The sequence below is a fragment of the Priapulus caudatus genome, unplaced genomic scaffold (genome assembly GCF_000485595.1).
Source record: "Priapulus caudatus unplaced genomic scaffold, Priapulus_caudatus-5.0.1 Scaffold235, whole genome shotgun sequence".
Lineage (NCBI taxonomy): Eukaryota > Metazoa > Priapulida > Priapulimorpha > Priapulimorphida > Priapulidae > Priapulus > Priapulus caudatus.
The window spans coordinates 184,168-195,054 of record NW_014577296.1 but is presented as its reverse complement, the minus strand read 5'-3'; the positions used below and the strand labels follow the sequence as shown (position 1 = coordinate 195,054).

Genomic DNA, 10,887 nt, shown 5'->3' with positions numbered 1-10,887 from the left:
CTCAGCCTCACCCTCTGTGTTTCTCTCTTTCTCTCTCTCTCTCTCTCTCTCTCTCTCTCTCTCTCTCTCTCTCTCTATCGCTACTCCAGTGCATCACTGCTCACGCGCACCGCTGCTGCTGCTACTGCTGCTACTGCTGCTGCCGCTGCTGCTGCCGCTGCTGCTGCTGGTGCTGCTGCTGCTGCCGCTGCTGCTGCCGCTGCTGCTGCTGGTGCTGCTGCTGGTGCTGCTGCTGCTGCTGCTGCTGCTACCTATCGCTCTCTTGCTCTCTCTCATACTCACGCAGTGTCCACTCCGTGTTGCAGGATAAAGAGTTGCATGACATGAGAGATACAATAGAGGACTTGAAGCAGTTCCAGGGTGTTAGTGATGAGTCTCTCCTTTCCAGCCGCAGGAGGACCTCTTCCCAATCAGATGGTAAGTCCAGCCATGAACTTTACTTTGATAACATATATATATTATATATATATATATATATATATATATATATCAGGAGTGAATAATAGAGATTATTTATTCACTATTATTAATTCTCTATTATTCACTCCTGTATAATAGATATATAATTATATAATAGGTGGCATCCTAGCATAAAATATGATACGGAATGATACGTGGCGCCATCTGTGGTGGCTGCCATACTAATCTAATATAAGTGTTGAGTCGGGTAGTGTTTGACATTGTGCCCGATTGATTGATTGCCATAGATTGCTCTAAATTAAATCGCAGATCTGAAATGACATAAATTGCACGATTCCTCTGTTATGCAGTTAATTGGACGATGGCAATATCACAGGTTATGCGGTTATAATTTAGCTAGTTTAAACGATTGCGATATCACTGGTTATGTGATCATTTGACTGGTTTTGAACTACGGTCGTATGGCCGGCCACCGCCAGCAAACAGTGTCAACAGCAGACGTGTGTGTGTTGCTTGCAGCGATGATCGGCGGTGGCTTCACGCGTCACTACTCTACAGGCAGCATGACAAGCATCAACAGTGCAGCAAGCGTCTCCAGCACCATCAGCCAGGCGTCGGAAGCCGACGCCAAAGGCAAGCAGAAGAAGAAGAAGAATTGGGTGCGTTTTTACAACACTACGCATACAGGTATAGATGTATATAGTAGGTACATATGAGGCGGTGTTATTTTCAGACACAAGCTGAATTTTAAGTATCAGGAGTGTTCTTCTTGGTGGCGGTGAAGTTGTGTTATTCTCATTTTGCCTTTGTGTCGCATCTCACAGCTGCGGAGTTCTCTACACAAGATTGCACGTGGCAAGAAAGGTCGCAGCAACTCGCCGCCCGATGGCAACGCTGATGTGCACAGTCTAAGCAGTCAGCACTCGGTGACAGGCATGGTGGTGGGGGGAGACCGATCATCTAGACTGTCACAGTCAAGCTCAACGTGAGTACCAACCACCAGCCCCCTGACTTGTGTAATGATATCAGTAAAATTTAGTTTCTGCTGCTGTTAAGACTAAGAATATTTGCACCATGTGAAGTCTTAGACTTCAATTGAGATGCGATAATTAAGTAGATTATGACATTTGATGCCTGATGAGCAAATGCATTTACTTATTATAATGATTTTTTAAACATTAAAATTTAACTTTTATTACCTGTTTTTCATTGTGTAGTCTATTTGATCCCGATGATCCCGAGGAGGTGAAGGACCTAAAGAAGCAGCTGAGAGACAAAGAGATGAAGCTGACAGACATCAGACTGGAGGCCTTGACCTCCGCTCACCAGTTGGACCAGCTGCGCGAACAAGTCGGCAAGATGAGGGTGAGTAGCGCTGTGCCAGCGACAGTGACGACAACTGACCATGACGACGATGATGCCGACTACACTGGCAACAAAAGCGCTGTTGCTGATGGCAACAACGACAGTCACGGTAAAAATGATGAAACCGATCATGGTGAGGACGATAATCGACGTCAGTGCGCGATGAGAATAATTATAATCAACATATTAAAATAAAAAATTATGTTACTATAAATAAAATTATATTTATCATAAACAAAATTATATTATTATAAATAAAATTATATTATTATTAATAAAATTATATTATTATAAATAAAATTAGATATAAATTATTATAGAATATTTATAATAATTCTGTTACCTACCGACGACAATTTTTCGAGCTCGTCGTTAGCCGGCACTTTCGGCAGCCATGTCATCTTGCTTGCATTGCAGGACGAGATGAGACATCTGCGGCAGGAGAACGACAGCATGCAGAAGGCTCTCAGTGCATCCGAGTCAGGCTCCCTCGTGTCTCTGCATCGCAGCAGCGCCGGCTCGCAGCTCGAGCAGCAGTTCTCGCTGTCTGACATGGCGTCTCCTCACGGCAGCATCGGTGAGTGTGCTCACGGTCGTAGCTCGCGACACAGTTCTCTCTCTCGCTGTCTGACATGGCGTCTCCTCACGGCAGCATCGGTGAGTGCGCTCACAGTCGTAGCTCGCGACGCAGGGACAGTGGCAGCACGGGAATCTGTGGGTCGATCGTAGAATCAATGCACCGTACGTAATGACAGTTATTTGCAACGATATTTCGGTCGGTCTGCTAGACACGCTGTTGCTTAAAGCAGTTGTTTGGATGTGTGCTTGTGTGTTGCCAGGCATGAAAGTTGCTCAGTAGACAAGCTTTTTACACGTAGGGAACCGTAAACTCACTAGTGATCCCAAGCAGTCAGATGCCATGTCCTTCCTTATTCGTGAGACATGCTTGTAAGTAATTAGACAACGTAAACTTGTCACGCGAATGTACGTAACCAGCTGTAGCACTGATATCTTTTGGTTTTTTTTACAGACATGTTACTGAATGATACACCCGATGTTCCTGAGGGCAGACGAATTACAATATCGGTTTATCTCGGTTACCATAGCAACCGCAGCAAACAGCGACCGGTATGAATTTATAATAACGTTTACAGTATTTGTTTTATGTTTTGGCATTGCTAACAGCTCAATTACAGAATCGTGCTTTTTCAGCAATAGCTTCATTGGTTAATATTCCACTAACTGTCTATTTTCAGAGGGGTAAACATGATGAGACACTCATTGGTGCTGTCTATGTGAGTGGGAAGACAAAATGGGACATGCTAGACACCCTGGTTGGCAGAACATACCGGGTAATTGTCTCCGTACTGCGGCATTGATGTAGAAGTCAAAATGCAGGAATGAAATTTGTTGCTTGATTGCTTAAATGTGAAAATGTAAAATTCATAAAAATCTATATTTTCTAATATGTATAATAATAAATACTAATATAATCTAAATACTTTCGTTTTGCTCGTTTCGTTTTCGTTTCGTGAATGCACTATTTCAACAATTTTAACTAATCTGTACTATATATATATTCCTATATAAACTATATTCCTATGCAGAAATTTTATTACTATTATGAAAACTAACTTTCCGCTACCACTTAGGAATACGTTGTGAGAGTGGATCCGGTGTCGAACCTTGGGCTGAGTGCAGACAGTATCGCCAGCTATCACATAGGAGATCTGACGCGTTACCGTGACGCTGACGTACCTGAGCTGCTGCCGTGCGGATACCTGGTCGGAGACGACATGCAGATTCGCATAACGTTGAAAGGTGCGCAGGGAAAAAATCTCGATCTAACATCTGCACTTGTAGACTAATGTGAAGTGTGATGGGTTTCATAAAATCTCTGCTCATGAGGCTTACGTCTCTTTCTGTACAGTGTGTTATCTGGACAGCTGCCAGGTTAACTCTATGTAAAAGCCGTGGGCTGTAATGCTAATCTCTGAAAAAACGACATTTTTCCTCGATATTTGTTTCATTGTCTGCAGTGCTGGGGGCCGTTTCACGAAGCTATCGTAAAAACGCCATCTTAAGGATATCCTTAGTATTCTTGGTGAACGAGAGCCAAACCACTGTCCTAAACCTCTCTCGTTAAGTGTTCACAGGAAACCTATGCCGGTACGCGTATGTAGACGCGCCTTAAAACACGGCTGTAACATGTTGCTGGTGGCATCAGACTGGTACCCGTATCTCTAACACCTTAGCTACTAGATAGTCTATATATAGAGACATGTTAACAAGTCTAATGGCGACCCAGCGCACTGTGAGTTGCTACGCTAATCTCTCGGCGCATTAGTTAATACATGTAGGTACAACACGTGCAAAATCTAAAAATAATAGCGTTAAAAGTATTTTTAAATGCCAAATACGCTGAGAAATAATTAAACTAATAGCAAAGGTTGTCCTATTTCCTGCAACCTAGAGAACTAGCAACTAAATATCGTATTCACTGAACAAAAATGTAACATAATTAAATAGAAGTTTTAGATTTACGTTTACTTTTGGATACGAGTATTGCCGCCATAGGATACAGCTGCAATGACAACCTTAGCCATCCCGCCATAGCATACAACACGAACAGCCAAAGCACGCCACATGTAGGTGCAAGGAAAGATTTCATCTAGCTTCAAAATCTGCTACCCACAGATAGAAGCTTCTTGCCACACTTAACCCTGCGCTGTCATGCCTTCACAGGCCTTGCACAGTATTCTCGCCTAAACACAGAAGCTTACCTTCTCGGCGGGTTTCGCTTTACACGGCCTTGCAAACAATAAAAAACACGCAGGAAATCGCGTGTTTGCTTGATGCTACGAATAGGCCTAAGTACTGCCCCTGACCTACTCCTTTAATATTCCTCCTTAATACAACGTCGTTGAGTTAGCGCAGAACGTTTGTGCAACGTTGGAACTTAGCCGAGCTTTCTGTGTTGAAACACCTCTATATATAAGGAATCTAACAACCCCTCTTTAACCAATCACTAACTTAACGAGCGCTTCATGAAACGGCCCCCTGGTGCGATAGACACACCTTTGGTGACAACTTCTCTTCTTCTTTTCTCGTATGTGTCTGAATGTAAATGTTTAATGTCAATGTGTACTTCTGCTGCAGGTAGTGAACAGTGCTGTGTGGACTCGCTGGCATTCGAGACAATGATTCCTAAGTCACTGCTGCAGCGGTACATGTCGTTACTGCTGGAGCACAGGCGCATTATCCTGTGTGGGCCTAGTGGAACGGGCAAGAGCTACCTGGCACAGCGGCTGGCTGAATCACTTGTTCTCAGGTAAGACCCTCTGAGGTCAATAGTACTAACTTTATTAACCTATCTGCCTGGCATGGTTAAGATGTAGCTTTAGTCAAATACTGCTGTGGTTGCACATTCTAAAAGGTGATGCGTGGGAACAAAGTGAGATAAAACAACAATTTGGTGTGCACACAAAACATGCACAGTAGTCTGGACACTAGTAACAATATCATAGGCAGCTGTGCCTATGATATCTTTGTCAGATGGATAGGTCAATTGATAATTCTACGATTTTAGGGTAGGAGTTATGGCTCAGTTAAATCTCGGTAAAATGATACAAGATGAGGCAAACTGAATAGAACACCCTGTTGGTAGTGAAAATTAGTTATAAAATACTTGAAGTTGATAGCATGGCTGAATAGCTATATTTCCTTTACAGGTTCAGAGTAAATGTACAACATGCGGTTATTGTATTTTGGATAAAGTTTTCATTGTCACGCTATCATATTTATGGTGGGATAATGGTTACAGTCTAATGTCGATTAAAGTACTCTTATAGTGTTCATATTAATTTATTATTACATTATTATTATTATAATTATTATTATTATTATGTAATGTAATTATTTATTTATTATTCTGTTCATGTATATGTGTGTTATTGTGTCCGCAGGTCGGGGAAGTCACTTACGGCTGGTTCCGTCGCGACGTTCAGTGTCGACCACAAGTCTAGTAAGGACCTTCGGCAATACCTCAGCAACATCGCCGATCAGTGTGAGGGCGCCACCGCTGCAGACCTTCCCAGCGTCATCATCCTCGACAACCTGCACCATGCGGGGGCGCTGAGCGACGTCTTTAACGGACTGCTCAACGTTAAGTACCACCAGTGTCCATACATCATCGGTACGATGAGCCAGACGAACTGTTCAACTACCAACCTGCAGCTTCATCACAACTTCAGGTGCGTCACGTAGTCTCCGCGGCGATCTATACTATCTACTTAGCAGCGTTACAGAAGCTCGTTTTGTTGCGATTGTGCATGTAACCATTTAGACGATCCGTGTGATATAGTCCTGTTAAAGTGACTGTGTCACTGTAATTAGTACCAGCAATTTCAATTGCACAAAAATTAAGCTACCTACATTATAATTTTGCCATTCTGTTTAATTAAACAAATAGTTATAACTTGTATATATATATATATATACTATATAGTAATCAATTTTGACATTCACAATAATTCACATTGCCCAGAACTTTTTGTAATTCCTAAATAGGTACTTACTATATTTTTACAAAAGCGTGTTTTTTTTCACAAATATGAAACCTATGAAAAAGTGATGCAGACATCTCAAGTGTGCGCCGTTCTCTGTAATAGGTGGGTTCTTTGTGCGAACCACATGGAACCCGTGAAGGGTTTCCTCGGTCGTTTCCTCCGCCGTCGCCTCGTGGAGACAAGCGTACGCACAGAGACCCACAAGGAAGGCATGGCGACTGTGGTCGACTGGATTCCACAGGTCTGGCTGCACCTGAACTCCTTCCTGGAATCCCACAGCACCTCTGACATCACGATAGGTGAGCCCGCTCGCTTCGAATTAAGTAAAAATATATTTGATTTTGTTCAAAAGTGTATCTGGGATGTAAATAGACATGTCATCACAGGGAAGCTACACATTTGACAAGTAATGGAAAAAAACAATGACATCAGCTGCAAAAGGGCTTATGGTACCCTTATTTGCTCTCGTATATACGTTTTCTTTATTTTTTATATTGGTAATCTTAATTCTAGCATATCTCAATACGTATGTTGACGTACCAATAGATTGTATGTGTGACAATAAAAACTTGATCTTTCTACAGGGCCCCGACTATTTCTGTCCTGTCCCATGGACATGGAAGGTTCCCATGTTTGGTTCACCGATTTGTGGAATTATTCCATCGTTCCCTATCTAACAGAGGCCATCCGTGAAGCAGTTCAGGTGAGTCTTTTAACAAGTATTTCTCATTGCCTGCAGTTTGAAGTAACACCCAATAGGGCCGTTTTCATGTTTTGGATTGCATCAAGGTTACGGTTTCATAACACAGTAAACACCCGCTTTTCATGGTTAGGGGTCTTGTTATTGCATCATATGTTGTCAGCCTTTGTGTTGATGACCGACATTTCATGCTGCATCGTAGGTCTACGGTGCTAAGGGCCCATGGTCCGATCCCATGGAATGGGTGGGAAAGACCTATCCCTGGCCCAACACGAATCAAGAGCCTGACTGGCCCTCTCTGCTCCGACTGCGGCAAGAAGACGTTGGTTATGAATGTCATCACCAGGTGGCAGAGTCTGCTAAGCCTGCGCCAAGCAGCGACATGAATGACAATGAGGGTGATGTTGATGCTGACCCTTTGGTAAGTTGTCTCAAGATTCAAAGACATGTAGTGAGAGAAGGCGGACTTAGCCTGACCGATCACACACAACACGTGTGAGAGAACATGTGATATCATTCACCTTTTAATGTGTTCAAATAAAACTATTGTTGGAAAAGGTGTATGTTATATGTGATAACAGGCCAGTTCGACTAGTTAGAATTCATCTCGTGCTTTCTATTAGTTAATTTATTTTGCTCTTCTTATGAACAAGATGTGTTTTTAAAGTAGGTGGCTTCATAGATTTCAGTTGGAAGGCATCCTCAATTCTTCCACATTTTATAAGGTTAATAGGAAATGACACACAGAATCCGAAACGACGATAGATGACTTACTGAGTTGTTACAATGAAACGCTTGTATTGCTTCAGTTAAACATGCTGATGAGGCTACAGGAGGCAGCTAATTACTCAAGTCCTCAGAGCAATGACAGTGATTCCCTGAGTCTGGACAGCCATGGCAGTGGCACTCACGACTCCGACATCATAACACTGGAATCTTCCCTGTGAGGGATGTAACATCATGATGCTGCTTTCTGCCCTGTGGAGCATACAGCATCGTGATTCTGGAATCTTTCACATGAACGTTTCAGCGCACGACTGATCGCAGTCCTTCTCAAGACACATACAGACAGCATCATAGTGCTGGAATATCGTTGAAGTCATACATCATTGTACTGATATAATGACCTGTGAATCACACCACAACATATTACTGGATTATTACGAATGAAGCATACATACATGTCGTAGTGATTTTCCTAAGATTCATACAATGTCATAATGCTAGTGCCTTCCCTGTGAAGCAAGCATAGATCATATTAGCCCGTGACTATACTAATGGGAGAAATCTGTTTTGGAAAACAAACCATCTGAATTGCAGCATTTTTACCATATAAAACATCCCTCTCCCACCAAAACATACAATATCGTAATCTTGGTATTTTCTCTAGGCAGCATATGAGATTAAAGCACTGACATTTTCAATGTAAAACTGTAGCTATGGGCCAGAGCTCGCTTTGTATTACTTATCCCGTTTGTGAACACGTGCCAGAAGTTACCACTAGATGTCACTGCATTCGCAGTCTATTTGTAATGTGATATATGTGATATATTCAGGGCATATCTTTGTAAATGCAACTGATATCTTTGTTATGACGTGATAGTTCAGGCACAGGCTTTTTAATCTTGCACTAATAAACCGTGGCTTCTTATTTAATTATATGCTGGTGCAAATTTTATTCAAAATTCAATGAAGTTATTAGTGTTTCAGGGCATCTAGTGAATTCTATGTGTAAACGAGATCCAGAAATCTCTGTGTTTTTTATTAGGTAATTGTGAAGTTATGATATTTACATCCCTACAATCGCTGTGTATTCGCATTTACATTCGCTCTTTTTTGTGTGAAAGGGGTCAGTCTGGTTATTCAGTTTAATACGTATACAATGGAAAGAATCCACCCTTGACCCAAGGCTTTCCCAGTGGAAACTTGGGATGTAACACTACCAAGCATTGTTCCCCTTATCGATGTAAACATTCATCAAAAACGGGAGAGTTGATAATAGCAATAAACGTGTAGTTATTTACACATCTATATCCATGTGTTTTTCATCCGGCCCTTCGATCCGTTCTTCTGTCTAACTGAGCGTGTTCAAATAAGATTTGTATTTTAAGAAAAAGGTTGTGAATTTTATCTGTTAGCCTATTTTATTTGACGTTGCAACTTCTTAAATCTGTTTTACCTAACGGGGAGTCACATTGTAAGCTTTTTAGTTCTCTTATTCGAATGGCTTTAGATACCTTTGTTTTCTCTCTATATGATGTTGCAGGTTGGTACCTTGATTTCTTTCTGATAAACATGATACCAAACATTACTGTTATATAGCTATATAGAACTATATACAGTATGTACAGTATATAGTTTATACTATATACTGTATATAGCAGTAATATACTCGTAATGTATTTTTGATGATTGCATTTATAAGAAACGTTGTTATTGTAGTTAGCGCTGAGCTGAGGTCTCATGTGTACAGCCTCATTTTTACACAGCTTCGTTTGTTATGTATCTGTATGGAAACCACACGTTTATGGACTTACAGAGATTCACGTGGTGGATGAGTTGAAAGGTTAACATTATTGAAGTATATTTCCTGTTTGTAAATTGGAATAATGGTTTTTTCACAGTGCCCGCATGGATCAGTAAGTCATGTTACTGGGTAATTATATATTTCTGATATTAATATAGATGTGAAAACCTAGGTCAGTGTCCTATACTTCTGAGCTGTAATTTCTACTAGTGATTATTTCAGAATTATCAGTGAAGTATTCTTTTGCCGGATAGTTCACGTATTGTGTGTGACCGCCTGCAGATACCACTGTTTCTCACGAAGGGCTTATCATAGCCTGGATTCGATGCAGCTAGGGCATTCATATGTTATGTTCAAGAAGATACGTTTGAACTGCCATCTAAACATGTGGATACGATTAATTCAGAAGGTTCGACGCAGTGAACATTTTAGTGTGTATGCTCTCTTCTCTCTCTCTCTCTCTCTCTCTCTCTCTCTCTTTCTCTCTCTCTCTCTGTCTCTCTCTCTCTTTCTCTCTCTCTCTCTCCCTGTGTCTCCCTCTCTCTTACATAGTAAGTGAATCATTTGTGCCTTCTTGCTGTGAGGTTTGTGCGCCTCTCGGTAACGAACTTGTAAAGACAGCGGTATGTAATTCGCTGCGTGTAGCTTTGTATTTTATACCAGCAGGGTTTGTAAATAGCTAGACGTTTGCACAATATCGGCCCCTGTATGTAAATGATAACTTCGATGTAAATACCAGAATAAACTACATGCTTTGGTAGATACACTCACGTCGTTGCTCGCCGCATTCTTTTCTAGTTGTTTACGTTGGATGAAGGAAGTGATATGCAAGTAATGTGTAGTAGGTTTATGGTAAAAAAGAGGTTTACTACGAAGAATTCCCTTATTATATATCGTATTTTCCGAGTCATCGGGCATGAACTACCCCAGGCATTTGGAGGCGAGGGTAGCGGCAGCTGCCCTTCTATTTTGAAGTAGTTTTTTATTAATTTCCTAATAAATGTAAATAACACTAAAATACGTACGTGTAATTATTAATCGGTTATTTACAGTTGTTAGGAATATTTATCTTATTCAGTAGAACGAGATTATCTCTTTAGCATAATCTTGTCTTTTTTCTAGTTCATTTCTTGGAACTGTAGGTGGAAATTCCCTCGTCATTATTCAGTTGAGTCACGAAATTTTGTCACGCCTACTCACCATTACCACCTTACCTACCTCCCATAACCTATTATAATAATTTGAATAATGTCGTTTTGTTTGTTCCTGCATAACTTCTAGGCGCGTGCACGAATCCGGCTGAAATT

At 41.3% G+C, this 10,887-nt stretch overlaps 1 protein-coding gene across 6 annotated transcripts in view; it reads left to right on the top strand.

Annotated features, from left to right (window-relative positions):
* Window positions 1-10,346, top strand: part of LOC106807808 (neuron navigator 2-like) — an 80,264-nt gene extending 69,918 nt beyond the window's left edge. For all 6 annotated transcript variants that reach the window (XM_014810263.1, XM_014810265.1, XM_014810267.1 and 3 more), the window contains 14 exons: window positions 306-417; window positions 940-1,079; window positions 1,245-1,405; window positions 1,638-1,785; window positions 2,203-2,362; window positions 2,816-2,913; window positions 3,042-3,137; window positions 3,438-3,606; window positions 4,945-5,116; window positions 5,751-6,038; window positions 6,456-6,652; window positions 6,938-7,056; window positions 7,256-7,474; window positions 7,863-10,346. In XM_014810263.1, coding sequence (XP_014665749.1) covers window positions 306-417; window positions 940-1,079; window positions 1,245-1,405; window positions 1,638-1,785; window positions 2,203-2,362; window positions 2,816-2,913; window positions 3,042-3,137; window positions 3,438-3,606; window positions 4,945-5,116; window positions 5,751-6,038; window positions 6,456-6,652; window positions 6,938-7,056; window positions 7,256-7,474; window positions 7,863-8,000 — 2,217 coding nt within the window. In that variant the 3' untranslated portion in view covers window positions 8,001-10,346. The remainder of the gene's footprint in view (window positions 1-305; window positions 418-939; window positions 1,080-1,244; window positions 1,406-1,637; window positions 1,786-2,202; window positions 2,363-2,815; window positions 2,914-3,041; window positions 3,138-3,437; window positions 3,607-4,944; window positions 5,117-5,750; window positions 6,039-6,455; window positions 6,653-6,937; window positions 7,057-7,255; window positions 7,475-7,862) is intronic.
* Window positions 10,347-10,887: the final 541 nt, after the last annotated feature.